This window comes from Heloderma suspectum, chromosome 2 (genome assembly GCF_057233095.1).
Source record: "Heloderma suspectum isolate Gila_16-S chromosome 2, 16-S_ref, whole genome shotgun sequence".
Lineage (NCBI taxonomy): Eukaryota > Metazoa > Chordata > Lepidosauria > Squamata > Helodermatidae > Heloderma > Heloderma suspectum.
In genome coordinates, this window is record NC_139459.1 from 275,403,166 (window position 1) to 275,423,298 (window position 20,133).

A 20,133-nucleotide genomic window follows, 5' to 3' on the forward strand; every position below is an offset into this window, starting at 1 on the left:
GAATAGCAAGGAGAGACAAGAAGGCCTTCTTAAATGAACAATGCAAAGAAATTGAGGAAAACAACAGAAGGAGAAAGACTAGAGATCTTTTCAAGAAAATCAGAGATATCAAGGGAACGTTTTGTGCAAAGACGGGCATGATAAAGGACAAAGAAGGCAGGGACCTAACAGAAGCAGATGAGATTAAGAAGAGGTGGAAAAATACACAGAAGAACTATACAGGGAAGATCTTAATGTCCCTGATAGCCGTGATAGTGCGGTCACTGAACTTGAGCCGGACATCCTAGAGAGTGAAGTCAAGTGGGCCTTAGCAAGCATTACTAACAACAAAGCTAGCGGAGATGACAGTATTCCAGCTAGGGATGTCAGAGAATTCCGCCACAGATCTCGGGAAGGCCGAATGCCAGTGCATTCGGCCCCCTGAAATCGGTGGCGGAATGGTCTGCCCCCCCCGGGATGAGACTTACCTGGGGCGGATCTTCCTGGTGGCCGCGGCGGCGGCCGGTCTTCCGACCGGCTGCCGTCACCGCCATTTCCAGTTAAAAAAAGAAAAGAAAAGTGATAGGCTACGTAAAGATTTACGTAGCCTATCATGGCTAAGTTTTTAAAAAAACCGTGATAGGCTACGTAAATGTTTTACGTAGCCTATCACGGCTGACTTTAAAAAAAAACAAACATGTGCGTACGCAAATGACAGCAGCCGTGGCCGCTGCCATTTGCGTACGCGCATTGTTTTTTTTTTTTTTTTTAAAGTCAGCCGTGATAGGCTACCTAAACATTTATGTAGCCTATCACGGCTGACTGCAGGGACGCAAACGCCGCCGCCATTTGCGTCCCTGCTAGCCAGCGGCCAGATGTCCGGCTGCTGGCGGAGCTGGCCAGTGGCTCTGCAGAATCCCTGTGGAGCACAGCCGGCCGGCCAGGATTCTGGGGGAGGGAGGAACAGAGCGCCTCCCCCCCCATCCAGGATTCCGGTGGGAGGGACGGAGCGCCTCCCCCCCATCAACATAATCCGCAAAAGGTAAGTGCCTTTCGTACATCCCTAATTCCAGGTGAGCTATTTAAAATCCTGCTGTTAAAGTGCTACACTCAATATGCCAACAAATTTGGAACACTCAGCAGTGGCCACAAGACCGGAAAAAGTCCTTTTATATTCCAGTTCCAAAGAAGGGCAATGCCAAAGAGTGTTCAAACTACCGTACAATTGCACTCATTTCACATGCCAGCAAGGTTCTGCTCAAAATCCTACAAGCTAGGCTTCAGCAGCATGTGAACCGAGAACTATTGGAAGTACAAGCTGGGTTTCGAAGAGGCAGAGGAACTAGAGATCAAATCGCCAACATTCGCTGGATCATGGAGAAAGCAAGGGAATTCCTGAAAAACGTCTATTTCTGCTTCATTGACTACGCTCAAGCCTTTGATTGTGTGGATCACAATGAACTGTGGCAAATTCTGAAAGAGATGGGAGTACCAGACCACCTTACCTCTCTGCTGAGAAACCTGTATGAGGGTCAAGAAGCAACAATAAGAACCAGACATGGAACAACCGATTGGTTCCAAATTGGGAAAGGAGTACGACAAGGCTGCATATTGTCGCCCTGCTTATTTAACTTATATGCAGAGTACATCATGAGAAACGCTGGGTTGGATGAATCACAGTTTGGAATTAAGATCACCGGGAGAATTATCAACAACCTCAGATACGCAGACGATACCACCCTAATGGCAGAAAGTGAAGAGGATCTCAAGAGCCTCTTGTTGAGGGTGAAGGAGGAGAGTGCAAAAGCTGGTTTGAAACTCAACATTAAAAAAACGAAGATCATGTCATCTGGCCCCATCACTTCCTGGCATATAGAAGGGGAAGAAATGGAAGCAGTGACAGATTTTATTTTCTTGGGCTCCAAGATCACCGCAGATGGTGACTGTAGCCATGAAATTAAAAGACGCTTGCTCCTTGGGAGGAAAGCTATGGCAATTGGCAAACCTAGACAGCATAGTAAGAAGCGGAGACATCACCTTGCCGACAAAGGTCCGTATAATCAAAGCTATGGTTTTCTCAGTAGCAAGGTATGGTTGTGAGAGATGAACTATAAGGAAGGCTGAGTACCAAAGAACTGATGTGTTCGAACTGTGGTGCTGGAGAAGACTCTTACGAGTCCCCTGGACTGCAAGGTGGTCACATCAGTCCATCCTAAAGGAAATCAACCCTGACTGCTCATTGGAAGGACAGATAGTGAAGCTGAAGCTCAAATATTTTGGCCACCTAATGCAAAGAGAAAAGTCCCTGGAAAAGACCCTGATGCTGGGAAAGATCGAAGGCAAAAGGAGAAGGAGACAGCAGAGGATAAGATAGCTAGATAGCATCACTGATGCAATTAATATGAATTTTTGAGCACACTCCGGGAGAGAGCGGAGGACAGGAAGGCATGGCGTGCTATGGTCCATGGGGTCATGAAGAGTCGGACATGACTTAACGACTGAACAACAACAAAGCACAAAAACCACTGGGACAAAGTGTCTGGAGTTTTGCAGGTGGCCTCCTTGAACACAAGTTATTTGAACTGTATAATAAACTGTAGAGAGCAGCAAAGGGAACACAGTTCCACTCACCTCACTCCTGTAACCACTGAAGATCCCTGAAAGAAGACCCAAAGACACACGGATGCCATCTCTTTGAGTCACCTTGAATTCAAAGAGTTAAACCTGGTAGGAGATAAAGAGCTGTGCAACTGCCACCTTCTAAAAGTGTGCAATTCAAATGAATCTTCTGAACTAAGAAAATGTGTATCTTAACTTACATATGTACAAGAGTTTACATTAGATTTCCTCATTCATACAACAACAAATTAATTAAGGCTTATGGTAACTGTTTCATATTAATCAGCTGTCTTAGTTCTTCATGTCTACATCCCCCATGTTTACTTAGGACGCAACCCTATCGATATAGACGGTCACCGCCGACTTCTTCTGATGTTGGAGCTGACTGCCTATCCAATGCAGGGCGGGTGAAGCAGGGAGAAGATTCCTTCCATGCTCTGGATGCCCTGCAGCTTGCCTGAGACGCCTGATTTCGAGCATCTAAGCGCGGCTTCGGGGAGGGGGCGGGAACAGGGCTGGAGACTGCATGGGAAGCTGTCTAAAACAGCTTCTGTGGTTTCCTCCCCTCCCACCCCGGGAACACCCCTTTTTGCCCTGTCTGTACTCTACCTTATGAGCATGGACAGGCATGGAGAGGCAGCCGCTGTGGTACTCTCTGCCCCGACTATGAGGGGGAGGGGATGGGGAGCACAGTTTCCCAGCTATGAGTTCGTGGTGCTGTCTACGAGCTTGGAGCTGGGAAACCAACAAATCCTATCTCCCCCAGATGCTGTCTAGGGAACATAGGATTGCTCTCTCTGGGTCTTAATAATGCAATTTTCATAAGATTATAATAGGAATGGGGAGCACATGGCCCTCCAGATGTAGTTGGATTGCAACTCTCATCATCCCTGACTATCAGCTATGCTGACTGGGGCTGATGGGAGTTGCAGCCCCAGAACATACGGAGGGAGACACCTTCCACATCACTGGATTTATAATCCATATTTATAAGAGAAGGAAAAATGGGCAGGAGTTGATACAAAGCACCAGCTTGTCCTTATAATTGGTTTTGTAAAGAAGGTAACTTCGGTGGCCCAATCTATCCTTCTTTTCACCCTGGCCTAAATTCCCCCTTAAATAGAAGGTACAGAATATTTCCCTCCACATATGGTCAGTCACCCAAGCCATACTGAAGACCTTTCCATCAGAGTGGTATATTTGTCATGTTAGTTACAACAGTCTAAATGCCTTTTTGTTAGAGAGACTCACCTGAGAAACACCAAGTGCCAGAGCAAAGACCACCAGCAGACCCATCATCCTCACAGATGAAATGGTGATTGAACGGAGTCCAGCTGGGTTCAGCTGAGAGAAGATGGCATCCAGGTGCACATGCATACACATATATAGGTGGAAGCCTTTGCCTTAGATTTCCTCATTAAGAAAGACTTGGCACCCTAGAGGCAGTTGCGTAACAGAAGTCTTGGCATCATTTCTGCTTGAGTGGAGGACAAGGGGACGAAACAGGGGGCTGCTCAGCCATTTCCCTCCTAGCTAATCTTCTGCTCAACTAGCTGCTTAACTGGTTGTTTTTCTCTGAGATAATTTTAAAAAAAATCAGATGCCTTTACATTTTTTATATATATAAGAGAAAAACAACTTAAGAGAGATATTTGACTTGAAGCCACACGAAACTCTTTACCTGATAAAAGGAAAGCTTTGGGGCAGATATTTTGGCCGACAACTCATAAGACCATAAGAATATAAGAAGATCCCTGCTGAATCAGACCAAGAGCCCATCTAGTCCAGCTTTCTGTTCACACAGTGGCCAACCAGCTGCCCACAGGAAGCCCACAAGCAAGACATGAGTGCAACAGCACCCTCCTGCCTATGTTCCCCAGCAACTGGTTTAACTATGTGATGTGTGAAGAAGGACTTCCTTTTACCTGTCCTGAATCTATCACTGATAAGCTTCATGGGATGACCCCATCTTCTAGCATTATGAGCTGCAATTTAGGTATATGCAAGTGCTTTACAGCCTCAAATGGTGTAAAATACACAATTTACAGCTGTGATTTTTCCAAAGTCCTCAAATGGCAGCCACCATTTGTGGACCTTCTCTCTTTAAAACCTGGAAGCCATCCTTTGCTGTGTCTGGCAGGCACAGAGGTAAGGGGTGCTGGTCCACTGCAGTCCCTGCAGGACAGATATTTGGGGATCCAGCTGTATTTGAGCCTGCAGTGGATTTCTCCAGCATCCCTAGCCATGGATGATAGCTAATATATAAAAATATACAAGAGAAACATTCAACAGAGGAATTTAAAAAACAAACATCAGAAGACATTTGGACTTTTTCAGATAAGTTGTGAACTTCTTTTTACATATCAATCAGAATTTTGGACTCTTTATTTTCCACTTAAGAAATTATCCACTTTTCAGATGTAAGATAAGTTTGTCTCTGGATCCTTACCCTTCTAAATGTAGTCTCATTTATTTTGTATTAATCATTTCCTTTTGCCATTGAGCTTCCTGTTTTCTGTTTCGTGTTTGCCTGATCAGAGCACTGTAGGCTCAAAATGTAATGTAATTCAATAAACAAAAAATATTTCAGTTCATTATGTTGTGTTAAGGGCTTTCCATGTCTGCTCAAACTCCAAAAATGCCAGGACCTTATAGCTGTTAAAGGCCATACCATTAAGAAATGTGTTATTTAGGTAATATGGTATGGTAACCTATGCTTTGATTAGTTCCAGTTTCACCACTGTCTTGGAGCTGGATGGCTGTCAGTGGTAGAGTGCTGGACCCAAGTCCCAGATTTTGCTGAAATAGACACGACTGCATGCCACTCAAGCTGTCATGCAAATGTAGCTACCGTCCCACATTACAAGTACCCAACTGGCAACCAATGTCATGCACATAGAATTACGGAGTTACTAGGAAAAAAACCACAGCCATATTCTTTGCAAGATGTGTTCTCCCTTCTCCCCAGCAAAGAAGTGCACAGGCTGAAAACTGTTGTAATATGTGTGAACACAATTCCACCCTCCCCACCGCAGGATTACCTCAGTGCAGTGAAGCTATTTCCTTGTGTGACTATCTTGCAAAAGCTAATATGTGGTTTAGATGAGGTATCTGATTTCGTTTATCATTATTTGGATCAGCTGAAGTCATAAATATATGCATCTATATCCCTGACAAACATAGCTATTATGCAGTAGATTTTATAGATACTTGTGAGGCATCATACACAGGAGAACTGCATCCTTCATATTGTCAGTTAACAAGACAGTTGCGCTACTGCTGAATAATACTAAGTGAAGACTAAGAATCAAGGTATTGGATCTTTGAAACCCATCCTGGAAGAACAGAGCAGGGTATCAACATCAGCACATTTTAGATATAGCTTTCCTACTACTATCCTTGAATGCTGGGAAGGTGCCTGTGTGGGAGGAAGAGAGGTGAAATAGGCAAAGGAATTTATGCATACTGGTGTGCTATGGTCCATGGGGTCACGAAGAGTCGGACACGACTTAACAACTGAACAACAACAAATTATCGAAGGATGTCAGACGTTAGATTCTATGCTTTACTATTTGTTGGAAAGAACATCTGAATAGGCCTGATTATGAAACCAGACTAATGAAAAGGGCAATTAAGCAAGTTGCTGAATTATGTGGCTACTTATAACCTTTCCCCATAAATCAAATGTTAATTAATTAACTGAAAGAATAAGTGCTTCTTGATGCCGATAATATCTGAAAAAACAACCACATCCATGGAAAAATAGAGCCACTGAATTAATTGCATATTGCGAGGTTATTTATTATGGGATAAGTAAAGCTGGGGATAAGTACAGGATGGTCTAAAAATTATTAAGATACTATTGTGAATACAGCTGATTATCTGTAAATTGAAGCAGAGTAGTAGCAAAATCTCAAATTGGAGAGCAAAAACTTGAGAACATTGGCCAAAGAAAGTGAAAACCAGAAATTAAAATGTAAAATATTTGAACAAAATCTGATTCAAATTGTCATGCTGGATGGTATGAAAATATGCAAATGAGCATTTGGGAATTCAGATTTTGAAGAAATATTTTGATGAATATCCAAAGAGATCAGTGTGTGCATGCAAAGCACTTCTGTCTGTGTTGTACAGGGTGTTGCTGATTATACTTCTGGAGGCAAAAGCCTTGTATCCCATGGGATCATACAAGAAGGTCCCGTGACCTTCTGTCAGCTTTCTGGGATGTATGGGAGGCTTCTGTTGGTAGGGGTACTCAAAAAAGCTTCATACATACATGGAAGATGAGACATGCATCTTTTTATTCTGGCCTTCGTCATTCACAGCTTCCTCTGAATTGTGTCAGATGACCTATTCAGAGAGATGGCACTAGAAATTAGGGATGTACGAATCGGCAAAATGCATGTTTATCAAGGTTCTCTGGTTTCTGCCTTGAAAGTCATTCCAACTCATGTCTTCACTGGACTGCAAGCTTTTTCTTTCTTTTCTTTTTTTTCCTACATGAACATTCATGAGTATTTCTGTGCACATTTTCCCAAACACAGGCATCAGTTGTGTGCATTTTTGGAAAGTACACATTTTCTCCCATTGACTTAAGCCTGTTCATGCACATTTTTCAAATATGCACATTTTTTTAATGGGCATTTTTCAAATGACTGCATTGGGGGGTGGGGAGGGGGTCTGCAGTCTGCCGCTTTGCAAGCTCAGAAATGTATGGACGTCAGACTGCAGATTGTGCTTAGGTCTGCATTTTGTTCTGGGCGGAACTGCATAAATTATGGTAAAAAATGAAACAAATTTCTTATCATCCGTACAAGAAACACTTCTGTGGAAATTTTTAGATGGTTCATCTCAAGTTTTTGGCTTTCCAAAAAGGTAGTTTGCATGAGATATGTCATGGAAGATATCAAGACAGAAAATGTAGCTCGCTGTATATTGTGGAGCAAGAAGAAGAATGATGGCAAGAAATACAGTGACAGGAAAATGGGTCCTTATGTGTGACCTTCTGAGGGTAGCTAGGGCCTCCTTTTCTCTGAGATGGTAAATGTACGTATATGGGCTGTATCAGTTCAGAATTCAGGTGGGGTGCTCAATCCTATAAAAATTTGTCTAGAAACATAGAACACCAGATATCAGGGACAAGGGGCCTGAAATGTCTTCCTGACATGTTAGGTTTCTACACACAGGGATTCATTCATTCATTCATTCATTCATTCATTGTATGGAGGAGAATGCAGTCATGTGACCTCCTACTTGCAATGTGAAGTAGTGTAGCCCAGACACAGGTGGATCACCTCAGTGGGAACTAGGCCTAAGCAAAAGGAGGGTTGTTATTTGCATAGGTTCATCTGAGAAAGTTCGATTGGTGGATGCAGCAGTACAAGGGATAGACATGTAGATAGTGACTTGGTCCAATCCATTACTATGGATATGTGTCTTGGATAATCATTCAGCACTTAGCATCCTCTAAGATGCTGGAGAGCAAGAGTCTTCTTACTCGTTCTACAAAGAAAAGAAAGAACGGAAGGCTTGGAATTAGGATCCTTCTTCATTTCACTAACCAAAGAGACAGCTTGGAGGATTCTGTGCCGGACTGAGATGGATTTTAAATATTGGAAGAGGAGGAGGATTTTTAAAAATCAGGATTATCCCAGGGTGGTCCAAGACATTCTGCTGACTGGGACAAAATACTTTTTTTTTTTTACTGCAGGAGCCAACCAGACCAACACAGTTGATAGGACAACATAAAACACGTTAAAGTAGAGGACCCCCAATATGTCAGTGGAAAGCTGCATAATCTCTAGAGATGGGCCCCCAAATGGGGTGTTTGGTAGATAGACTTAGATCTGGTGGATCCCCCTCTAGATCCCTGATTCTGACTCCTCATTAATACCAGCCTTGAGCTAATGTAGAATTTTTTCCTCCCATTAGTTTGGATAATAGCTAAAACAATAATCAAAAAGCTGAGCCAGAAAATAGAATGAAAAACATCACCCCCCCCCCCAACTCTTGCCTTGGCCTGCAAAATCCACCAGGGTTTGGAAAGTGATGGGTTGCCTGCTACAAAACTCTCCCCTTTACAATTGCTTTGCAACAACTTTTTACAAAACATATTTTCTTGAACATGCTGGTTGCTCTCAAGATTGTTCTTGCTTGGCACTGAAATGCTCAAAATGTACAATCAATGAAAGATAGTGGAAACAGATAAACTGGCTGATAATATCCAAAGAAAAACATCTTAAAAATATCAGTGTTTTAATTACGTGGACACCATTCTTGAATGTACAAAGTAAATTTTTTATCACTGGTTAGAAACTTGGTTAAAAACTCAGTGTAAGGTTGTTTTTGTTTTTTTTAAAAGATTCTATCTATTAGAGGATAATTTGCTGGGCACCACAGAAGCTGAACACAGCATCTAATGGTCTAATATTAGGGTCTTCATTTCAGTTCTTATACACACTTTACATTTTGTACTAGGCACACAGTTGCGGAAGGTTTTACACACTTTGGAGTCAGGGACCTATGTACAATAATATAGAAAGGGGAGTGTCCCACAGGAGCACTGAGGCCCACCAATTCCATTCTGCAAGCGAGACCCACCGCTTGTGCAATGAGATTTAGACTAGGTCTACACTACTGCTTTATAGCAGTGATAACTGCTGAGGCACATTACACATACCGCTGTCATAGTGTTATTTCCTGCTTTTTATTCCACATTATCCAAAATACTGCAACAATTGCCATTGTGAGTCCTATGAGGTATTAGGGATGGGTGAACTCCCCCGAGCCTGGCTTCCTTAGGTGCTCGTCGAGCCACTGCCGCCACTTGCCCCGTCTTGCGGTGCCACACGAGCTTCTCAACAGCTCAGCGACTGCCCCACAAAGCTGCGCGGCTGGCCGCCTTCATTAGCAAGCCTGTCGCAGCCCGCCAACCACCCATTCTGCCCTCTTTGCAAGGAGGGAAGAACAGGCAATTGGTGGGAGGCACCTGCCACCTGTCAAGCCTGCATGGCCTCCTAACTTGCATGGCAGGAGACTGTGCAAATTTGACAGGCTCAGGGGCAGGAGTCGCCCGCCAACTGCGCTCTCCCCCTTCCTTGAAAGGAGGGGAGGGCACATAGTTGGAGGGAGACTCCTGGCTTTGCTGCGTCAAGCCTTCACAGGTTCCTTGCTTGCAAGGAGCCTGTGAAGGCTTGAGCCAGGTGGTGAGGAAAGGAGTTGCCCTTCAACTGCACTCTCTCCCTTCCTTGCAAGGAGGGGAAGGTGCATAGTTGGAGGGCAACTCCTGCCTCTGCTCAAGCCTTCAACGGTTCCTTGCGTCATTCATTCTGCAGTTTTGTTACTCTCCTTTAGTACTCCTTTAATTCCAACTGCCTCCCTAGCAGGTTTCCTGTATCAAATGATTGTATTGGTTCTCATTGTTGGTCTTTATGTTATTTTTGGTATACTCCTCAAAATGGTTCTTTGCATCTGCTTGCATTTCCTTTGTGAAATTTTGTGTTCCTTTTCTTCTCTTTGTTTGGGCAAGACTTCCATTTTTGGAAGAAGGCTTTCTTTTCTCTTATAGCTTCCTTGGCACTGCTCATTAACCATGCTGGAGCCTCTTGGACTTGGTGCTACCTTTCCTGACCTGCAGTTTCATTTTTAGATGAGCCTCTGTTATTCTGGTTTTGCCTAACCTGCAACCATTTTCAAGACATTGAACCCTCTAGTTTACTTTCATCTGCATTCCTGTGCATAAAAAGTAAACTGACAATGAGCAATGGGTCAGTCAGGATAATAGAACTAGTCTCTTTGACTTAAGAATATGCAAATTCCATCAATGTGGAATTTACATTTTTAATGCACATTTGAGAAAGCATTGTTTTATGCATATTTTTAATAATTTCCATTCATAATCCTCCACATGTTTTCACTTACCTAAATGCAGTGCCCATGATGCTTCTTGAGAACATGTTCACTAGTTTTCCTGCAAAAATGAGAGAAGAATGATAGGACTCAGCAAGTAAAGCTCTTTTTATATACTTTTGTATTATATCCTGGTATTATATTTTAGGGCTGTGCATGGACCCCCGATCTGACTCGGAGACTGCTTCAGGGCTTCCAAGGTGGGCCCGATTCGCCCTGGGCTGATTGGGGGGGGGGGCTCTCTTTGGCCAATAGAATAAAAGCGGGATTCTGACATCTGAATCCGGCTTTAGGCCCCACCAACATGCCACCCAGCCCCCAGCTCCTTACCTGAGGCCTTGTTCCATGGGCAGGGGTTGTGGCCACCAGGGAGCCATTGACGGGAGAGCTACTGCTGGGGGAGCTACCACTGCCACCAGTGGAGCCGTTGCCGTCAGGGGAACCGCTGCTGGCACTGCAGGGGTGCCGGGGGAGTCACCAGTGCTGGCGCCACCAGCAGAGCTGCCTTAGGCCCTCTGGACATGCGCTGGCAGCCATTTTGTTGTTCTGGAGCAGGGGAGCCATTTTTAAAAATGGCTCCCCCTGCTCCAGAACAACAAGATGGCTGTTGCCATGCCTCCAGATGACCCAGGTAAGGAGCTGGAGGCTGGGCAGCAGCAGTGACATCAGTGTGGCAGCTGGGCTCCCAGATCGCTCCAAAGTACACTGAAGCATTTCGGAGTGACCCGCTTTGCTTCAGGCTGCTTCGTGTCCCCTCCACTTGGCCTTGTAGCTCCAGGCTTCAGGCCAAAGTGGTGCACAGCCCAATTATATTTTAATTCTTTTTAGCTCTTTGAATTTGTTTTTAAATTTTGCATGTTAAACATTTTACATTATGTTGTATTTTCACTTGTATTTTCTTTGAACTGCTTAGTTTGACTATTGGGAACTATAGAAATGAATGAATGTATGAAATGAAGGAATTATATAGGTTACAGATCCAATAGAACAGCTCCCACTATTTTCTTCATTGTGTCCATATTCTAGTCCTAAGACATTGCCAGATGTGTGCTGCTCAGTGTGCTAATTAATAATCTACTCTCAATATTTCCTCTTATGACTTTACCATCCTGTCTCTTTCTGTATCCTGTCATTTGAATCCTAAACCTTCCAGTACACACACTGACAGATTATTTGGGGAGAATAATCTGCTCCTGTGAAATAGGGCAGGGCATAGAGAAGTAGGGCACAGAGGACACCCCCCCCCCCGCACACACACACGCGTGCACACACACTCAAAGTTTCATGAAGATTAAAATCAAGAATGTATTTTGAGCTACTAGGAGTTCTGCATATTCTTGGTTATCTCGAAGAATAATATTCCAGATGCTGACCATACTTACTCGTTATGTTGACAAATTTTGCATTCATTGATATAGGTTTTGCCATCTGTGCCACAGACTTGGCTAAAGATTTGTGGGCAGACTATCCTTTCTGTGCCATCTTCTTTATGAACCTTTAATTGCTTATCACAATCAACCTGGAATAGGAACATATATATATATATATGGTTCATTATCACAGCAGCTTCTTGGGTCATTCTTTCACCTGACTCTTCCAGCTTCTGGAACCTCTAGGACAGGAGTGGGCAACTTCTCTGCCTCATGCAGCCCTCAGCCTAATTTCATGTGGCCCTCAGCCTAATTTTAAAAGCCCGTGGTATGCAATTGGTTCAGATCCCTGGCAAGAGTGATCTCCCTTCCCTGGCAGCCTGCTGGGCAGGGAGGAAGTGGGAGAGTGTCATGCTCCAACAGGAAACCTCTCATCTGCTCTGGGTGATGGTTCTGGGAAGGAGGCATGATGACATGGGTAAGGTGGCTGTATCACATCTGGGATTAGAATCAGATCCGTCCTTGGACAAGTTACTGCAGCAGTGCCAGAGAGTAACTGGCAGAGTTTTCTAGTCAGGCTGGGAGAGCCTTTCTGGAAGTTCCACCCCCTCAGGTGCTGTATCTGACTGTTAAAGGGCCAGTGACCTTTACCTGTGGGCGCTGCTGTCTCCTGGAGATGGAAAGTTGGAGGACCTGGTTGGGGACTGCTCCTCGGGGTCTCCCTGTTCACTAGAGGACTGTGAGGTCCACTCCTTAGAGTCAGGGGGCAGTGGCACCCCCTGGGTGTTGTGTTGATGGGACATTGGGTCTGGGTTCAGTGGGCCCCAGTTCAGAATGATCAGGAGCTGGTGCATTCCCAGGGTGACTCTCTCAGGAGGCTTCAGTCTCCAGTGGCTCCTGGGCCATGACAGAGAGTGAGGAAAAACAATGGCAGAAAGAGGGAGAAAAGGGGCAGCAGAAAGAGAGAAGGGGTGACCCTACCCACATTGGGCTCTGGCCCTGCCTGTGGCTGGCTTTGGCTCTGCTCTCTGACTGTGGGAGGCCCCAACAGATTTCCCTGAAGGGGATATAGCCCTCAGTAGATAGAAGGATGCCCACCCTTGCTCTAGGATAAAGTAGGGTTGTATTTTATCCTTCCCATTCATGATGGACTAGTTAGAACAGCGATATTGCCTCTTTCTCCCACAGGAAGATGCATCGGATTTTTCTGAGAAGGAACCAAGAGGTTAAAGGTGTATCCATTACAGGGCGGGCACTATCATTAAGTGGGTCTAGGTCCTGGTCCAAAACTGCACTTGGAAGATTGTAGCTTTTTGACTGTAAGTGCAGGTGAATAAGAGTTTTCCTCCCACTGTGCTCCTCAGGAACAGGGGAAGAAAAAATAAACAGAAATGAGGAAGCTATAGAAAGGCCAGTCAAGGAGCCCAGTGGGTTGGGGCAGGGCTGAAGATGGGTGGGGCCATTACTGATTTGGAGGCCATAACTCAATGAAAGTTGCAGGAGAGGAAAATGGCAAGCAGAGGACATTACAAGAGACCTCTGTCAGACTGCAGCTGTGGGAATGAGGAGGACCCAAGGAAGGCCAACAGGCCATATCCAGATGTCCCTTTGAGGCATCTAAACTGAGAATTGGGATCAACTGTGACCTTTAGAGAAGATAAGAGAGCAGCCCCTCATGTTTCAGACCGTATGTGACTATTTCTGAGAAGCACCTATATCTCTAGCATCCTTATTGCTTCTACAAAGTTTGTATTGATGTAAAAAGTGGAATGACAAACAGGCAGATTCCCTTGTTTCATCTTTGTTTCGGAAAGGGGTATATGACTGCTTCTTCTGTGTTGATGGCACAGGTACTGTGAGATATTTTTGCTAAAAAATAACTCAGCAAATTCCTCCTTCCTTCTACATTCTTCCTCTTCTTCCATTTTAACAAGAATGAATGTACCCAAGTGTGGTTGGTTTTTAACAATGTAATACCCCTCAAAGTAAAAATAAAACACTCTGAAAAACTTCATGGCTGAGTGGAAAGGTACTCCTGAGCCTTGGGGGGAAGAAGTGTTCTTCAGTGGCTACTAGTCCTGATGGATATTTGCTACCTACAGTACCAGAGGCAGTGAGCCTATGTACAACAGTTGCTGGGGACCATGGGTGGGAGGGTGCTGTTTCACTCTTGTCCTGCTTGTGGGTTCCTGGTCAACAGTTGGTTGGCCACTGTGTGAACAGAATTCTGGACTAAATAGACCCTTGGTTTTATCCAGCAGGGCTCTTCTCATGGTCTTATGTTCTTGAAGGCTTGAGAAACTATGACACTGATTAAGGGAGCAATCCTGTGGTCCCTAGACAACATTCCAGGGACTATAGGATTGCTTGGAAAAACCCCTCTGAGGTTTTAGACCAGGGAACTTCCAAAGGTCAGGGGGCCAATTTGCCACACCTGGAACCAATGTGGGCTGCACACAAATTTGGGGGCAATTTGAGAGTGGAAAAAAAGGCTATCCCCCCTGAGAACAAGGTGTTTTGGGGCACACACCCATGCCTTGACTGGAAGCCTCCAGGGAGCACAAATGTGCATTAAAGTAAGGCATGTGGTCCCGGTGCGCCTTGTTTTAAATGAAAATGCAGCATTTTCTCCCAATACCAGACCACCAAAATTCAGTGGCAATGTGGCTTTCGGGTGGCAGGTGAGTGCCTGAAAGCTGGGGTAGTGCCTGAAAGCTGAGTGAGGAGTCGTTGCAGTTGTTGTTCTCCTGATTTTTGTTAGAAGCACTTTTAACAACAACCAACCCAAACTAACCCAAAAATGCTTTGCTCAGCTTTTAGGCACTCTGCAGGCAGCAGCACTGGAAAGCCCCAAGGGAGGACGGCATGGTTAAGTCCTCTATGGGCTTTCCAGGAAGGACAGGCTGCCCAGGAAGCAGCAAAGCAGAGACTGCAATAAAATGTGTCAAATAAATAGCACGCACACACACCCCTTGGCCACCTCCTTACAGTAAGGTAAGCACTGGAGCCCTGCACACCGGGGGATTTCTCTGAAATTTTCACCCCTTCCCACAATTGCTGGATGCAATTTCTTTTCACCCCTCCCCCAGGGAATGGTTGAAAATAGATAGATAGAAAAGTTTGACACTGTTCTATGTGATGTTGACCTTGGAAGCTGCTGCAAGCTTTTCATGGCTCCTGGGAGGGGTGGGTGCAGGGCCAGCCCACCCATGGACCAGGGCGAGGCTCCTGCATGAGGCGGGGGAACAGGAGGAGTGTCGAATTGCACTGCTCCCTCCTGCCCCGGCCAGGAGAGCCCATCAGTGCCTCCGGTGGGTACTCCAGAGAGCCCCGCCATCCGCTCTCCACCATGGCATTTCCTGCACTGGACCAGACAGTGGGGACTTTGTACATCCCTAGTCTCAAGGGTGGGGAATACCCAGCATCCAGTGGCCCCTAAAGTGGTATGCAGGGGCCATAGGATTGCACTGTTAAACACATTGAAAAACCGAAAAAGCACTCACCTCCACCGGTTTCACATCATCACTGGAAACCCCTAGGACGAAATCACACACACATGAAAGACACAGTGAGCTGAAAGCAGTCACTGATAGAAACTGAGTTCAGATTATTAATAACTGAAGCTGCAATCCTGTCACACTTACATGAAAGTAAATTCCATTAAGCACAATGGGACTTACGTCTGAGGAGACGTGCATAGGATTGCATTGTGGTTGCTTCTGCGAAGGGCTTTCAAATGTTTCACACTGAGCTTCCTTAGAGACAGACAAATGTTTGAGTCTCCTCAAGTGTATCTTGTACTATGAATCTAAATATAGAATGTATAGGTCACTGATCTCAGTGGAATTTACTTCTATTTTAGCATACTTCAGGATAATAGCCTAAGACTAAACAAAAAAGTGAATGGCAAGGCTAACTGTGGTGGGCGGCGGCGGCGGGGGGGGGTGTTAATGCTGTCCCAGGTAGGGCAGAGTCTCCCTAGGCCAATAGTGTGTTTTCAAGTTACAACGGCAACGAAAATGCTTGAAAAGGAGAATTTCTATATTGGCTTCAGGGGCCAACAGTGCTGTTACACAGATTGGAATACGGGGATGAAACAGGGAAGGAAAAATTCACATTTAGGGACCAAACTATATATTATATAAAGTAACATTCCACCACTGTTTATTTAAATGTAAAACAGCTACTGGAGGCCGTAGTGAAGAGCAGAAGAAGGGTGGGTGGACAGGGTCCCCCCCTCAAAATCACCCCCCCTCCCCAGCTAATTTTCTCCCCTCAGGTGAAAAGATACAGAAATTTTTATTTTCCCCCTCAACGGGGAAAGCAACAGAATGGGAGAGTGTGAGGGGATATGCCATTCAGCTTTCTTAGAGAGTGGCTGCCAGTTGCTGTTCTTCTTTTTTCTCTTTAAAAGCACACAGACATTGTGGAAAGGCTACCTGGAACTCGCTGCAACATTCATTTGGGCCTTTATGTCCTGACTCCTGACCCTATTGCAATATCAGTGCTGGCAAATTACCAAGTTGGAATCTTCAGCACAGAGCCTCTGAAGTCCCCCCCTCCCCAAAATTCCTGTATGGGGGATGGACTCAGCTGAGCCGTCACCTGAATTGCACCTGAAGTAGCCTTCCCCCTGCTCTTTCTGTCACAGCAGGCCTATATGCCTCAGCATGGCTCCTGCATTCTTCAGCTATTTCCTTTTCTCCCTTGAGCCATTAGTAACCTGACCACAGCAATAGCCAATATTAAAGGGGTACAGCAGGGGTGGGCAACCTGGGAGGGTATGAGGGCTGCACCCCACTGCGCACACTGAAGCTGAAATGGCTGCCAAATTGCCACTGAATTCAGTGGCAATTCAGCAGCAATTTGGCAGTGAGGAAAAGGTGCATTTTCGCCCCCTCAGGGGAGCATGATTTTGCATCAGAACAAGCTGTGCATTCCCTGTGTACCTTCCCGTAGAGTGAAAATGTGCTATGTTTGCCGCCACTATTCAGTGCCAACATTTTGGAGGCCATTTGGGGGCAGTGGGAGCTGCATGAAAGACACGGGCCACATGTTGCCCAGCTCTGGGTTACGGGGCTCCCCCTTCTCTGCTCTCTTGCAATGCAATTTAAAAAAACACAAAACCAAAACCTCTTAGCCAGCCTGTTTTGTGGATTTTGCCAGATGCAGTGTTGCCCTCACTTGGCAGATATGTACATACATATCTGTAGGGAGAAAGACGAGAGACAGAGAGAGAGAGCGCGAATGTAAGGAATGGGGTCAAAAAATTCAAGTAGGTCTGTAACATTTCTATGAAAATCCTAACTGGATACAGAACAGAATGATCCATTCATAGTAAAAAAAAAAAAGGATGATAAGCATAATGTCAGGGTGGACACTGAGCCCATAGAATCCCAGAGTAGTTCTGATTCTGAGGAAGAGCAGTCGCTCCTGGGAGGGGAGCGCGCTCCTCTTTCCCAGGGCCAACAGCTGACGGAGATTCCTCCCACCAACATTCCTAGCTTAGATAGCAGTCCAGGGAGTAATGGAGCACGGATAGCAGACTTGGTGGACGCACGACGCAGACGCAGAGAGCGGCGCCAGATGGAGGGTGCAGAAAGGAGGCGTAGTGCCCGGTTGGCGCGCAAACAACGGCTGCGCCCGGAGGATCCAAGGGAAAAGGGGAGGGACTCTCCCTAGTCCTTAAGTTCAGGGGTCTACCAGTAATTCCCTTTCAAACAGGGACCAACTGTTCCAACTTAGGGCATAGGTACTGTGCTGCTCAGATCTAGTTGCAAATAGTTGTTAAGTTGTAAAAGAAGAATAAAGCTTTGAAAGGAATCCCTTTGTCTGTGTCTGGACTTAGCTACTGGATTAGACTGAGAGAGGCCTCCAAGGAGCCCTTGACAGCTTGGTCCCCATTTTAAAGGGAATTACTGGCAGACCCCTGAACTTAAGGACTAGGGAGAGTCCCTCCCCTTTTCCCTTGGATCCTCTGGGCGCAGCCGTTGTTTGCGCGCCAACCGGGCACTACGCCTCCTTTCCGCGCCCTCCGTCTGGCGCCGCTCTCTGCGTCTGCGTCGCGCGTCCACCAAGTCTGCTATCCGCGCTCCGTTACTCCCTGGACTGCTATCTAAGCTAGGAATGTTGGTGGGAGGAATCTCCGTCAGCTGTTGGCCCTGGGAAAGAGGAGCGCGCTCCCCTCCCAGGAGCAACTGCTCTTCCTCAGAATCAGAACTACTCTGGGATTCTATGGGCTCAGTGTCCACCCTGACACATAACCACTGTTGTGAACGGGTCACTCTGCCCTTATCTTGTATGTATTTGGACTCTGCATAGAAATGACAATATATAGACATAGAATGTAGAATTTAGAACATAGATGTAGACACACACGCCCTTACTGGGGATAACACTTCATGCATCTGCTGAAGTGCTCTCTAGTCCACAAAGCACATGCAGCCATAAAACTCTGTTTTGAGGAAGAGCCACTGCTCTGAGGAACTGTTACCATGCTGCCCCAACCCTGCCTTTTGTACTTTTGCATGTGAGAGTGGAGAGGCCTTTCATGTCCAACACATCTCACTCCAACAAAGTGAGTCTTTGGGGGTCAGTTGTGAAGGAGGAACTTGCCCTTTCTGAGAAATCTAACTTTAGCTCAGATATTTTGTACTGGGTGACATTTCTTTACTAATAAAAACCATACATAGAATATTGCACTGTGTGGGCAAAATTCATTATCCAGTTTCTATAAACCCATGACGGGAGATGGAATATCTTCCTGCTTCATGATACCCCTTCCTTCCCTACATTTCTCTGCTCTAGCAAGGCTCTATTGTTGTCTTTTAAGAAGATTCCAGAGAGGCAGTAGAAACTGTCTGGTTTGCCATCCCACTGAAATCAAGGGTGTTTCTTCAGAATTGCAAAATGGTGTGAAGCCCCGTTGATCCATTTCCCCCCCGAATTGTACCAGCTGTATCCGGAAGAATCCCCCTGCAATACACTGGAATGTTCTTACCTGCAAAGAAACAAAGGGCCAGAGAGAGGACCACAAATACGCCCACGATCTTCATGGTGGAGGCAGTTATCCCGTTCTTTTGCCAGGCCTGGATTAGGAAATAGGTCCATCGGCAGGGCTTTGTGTATATATACATGCAGGAGGAACCCACAGATCCTCCCATCTTCAGAGTCTCTTGTTGTTGCAAACAATTTGACATATTTGTCGAGCTGAGGAGCATGCCACAAACTGAAATTATCTGTCAGTAAGTATGCAAAGCATGAAAAACAAGCTCAAATATTTGAGCATTCATCTGCATGAGATTAGTAGCTATAGAAATTGTGTTCCCAATGAATTGGGACCCATTCTTGTTTAACATTTTCTGATGCTGTTTCTTGGTAGTAAGGTTAGTAACAATTATTATCAAATCTGTTCACTGGCAGGAAATGTCTGTCTAACATGAATATCCTGGAGTAATTTCATGAGGAAACTGACCATCATGTTGTGCGAGTGAGTCAGCCCTGAGAATGACACCTTGGGGGAGATTAACTGCATTCACCTTCATCCATAAAAATATTGGGGGCAAATGTATTTATTTACAATATTTATATACTGCTCCATATCCAGAACAGATTTCGGAGCAGTGAACAGTAAAAGGATAAAAAGATTAAAACACCAGATTAAAATTATGTTCTTTTTAACAACAGAATACCAATAGAAACCATGACTGGTCAATTTATTTATTTATTTATTGCATTTATATCCCGCCATCTTTCCTCTTGCAAGGAACTCAAGGCGGCTTATATTATCCTCCTCCTCCTCTCCATTTTATCCTCACAACAACAACCCTGTGAGGTAGGTTGGCCTGAGAGTCTGTGACGGGCCTAAAGTCTCCCAGTGAGCTTCCATGGCCCAGTGGGAACTAGAACCCGGATCTCCTGGCTCCTGGTCCAACACTCTCACCACTATACCACACTTGCTCTCTGGAATGCCTTCTGGAACAGTGCTGTTTTCAGGAGGCGCCAGAAACAGCACACTGTTGGTGTTTACCTGACCTCCAGGGGCAGGGAATTCCAAAGAAAGAGGGCCACCACAATGAAGGCTCTTCTCCTGGTAGACTCCAATCAGGCCATAGGTCCACGTGGAACCACCAGGAGCATACCCTCTGATGACCTCAGTGATCGGGCAGGTTGGTAAGGGAGAAGGCACTCTCTCAGGTATCCTGGTCTCAAGTTGTTTAGGGCTTTGTACATTAGTACTAAAACCTTAAACCTGGCC

The 20,133-nt window shown here is 45.4% G+C and overlaps 2 protein-coding genes across 11 annotated transcripts in view; both read right to left on the reverse strand.

The window, feature by feature from the left end:
- LOC146354593 (ovomucoid-like) overlaps window positions 1-3,954 on the reverse strand; it is a 42,062-nt gene extending 38,108 nt beyond the window's left edge. For 3 of the 9 annotated variants that reach the window (XM_084839292.1, XM_084839289.1, XM_084839282.1), the window contains exons 1-2: window positions 3,850-3,954; window positions 2,611-2,703 (exon numbers count right to left, since the gene is read on the reverse strand). The gene's annotated coding sequence lies outside the window, so the exon portion shown is untranslated. Of the gene's footprint in view, window positions 1-2,610; window positions 3,058-3,849 lie in introns of those variants that run through there. The other 6 variants (XM_084839284.1, XM_084839283.1, XM_084839286.1 and 3 more) reach the window with 3 other exon arrangements.
- A 1,832-nt stretch (window positions 3,955-5,786) lies between these two features.
- Window positions 5,787-19,055, reverse strand: LOC146354594 (serine protease inhibitor Kazal-type 1-like). Of its 2 annotated transcripts, none has more exons than XM_084839294.1 (5): window positions 18,877-19,055; window positions 15,380-15,411; window positions 11,889-12,025; window positions 10,519-10,567; window positions 5,787-8,100 (listed from the first exon to the last, which is right to left on the reverse strand). In XM_084839294.1, the coding sequence occupies exons 1-4, from the start codon at window positions 19,037-19,039 to the stop codon at window positions 10,519-10,521; spliced, it is 381 nt and encodes a 126-aa protein (XP_084695420.1). In that variant the 5' UTR covers window positions 19,040-19,055; the 3' UTR covers window positions 5,787-8,100. The 2 variants fall into 2 exon arrangements, with proteins under 2 accessions (XP_084695420.1, XP_084695421.1); XM_084839295.1 differs by lacking the exon at window positions 18,877-19,055 and adding an exon at window positions 16,316-16,520 and having other exon boundaries at window positions 6,381-6,948.
- Between the last annotated feature and the right edge of the window lie 1,078 nt (window positions 19,056-20,133).

Coding starts and splice junctions, on each gene's coding strand:
- LOC146354594 (XM_084839294.1), bottom strand. CDS start 19,039: ATGGGAGGATCTGTGGGTTCCTCCTGCATGTATATATACACAAAGCCC. Junction 15,412..18,876: donor GGCCCTTTGTTTCTTTGCAG/GTAAGAACATTC, acceptor ATTTCGTCCTAG/GGGTTTCCAGTGATGATGTG. Junction 10,568..11,888: donor AAAATTTGTCAACATAACGA/GTAAGTATGGTC, acceptor TCATTTTTGCAG/GAAAACTAGTGAACATGTTC.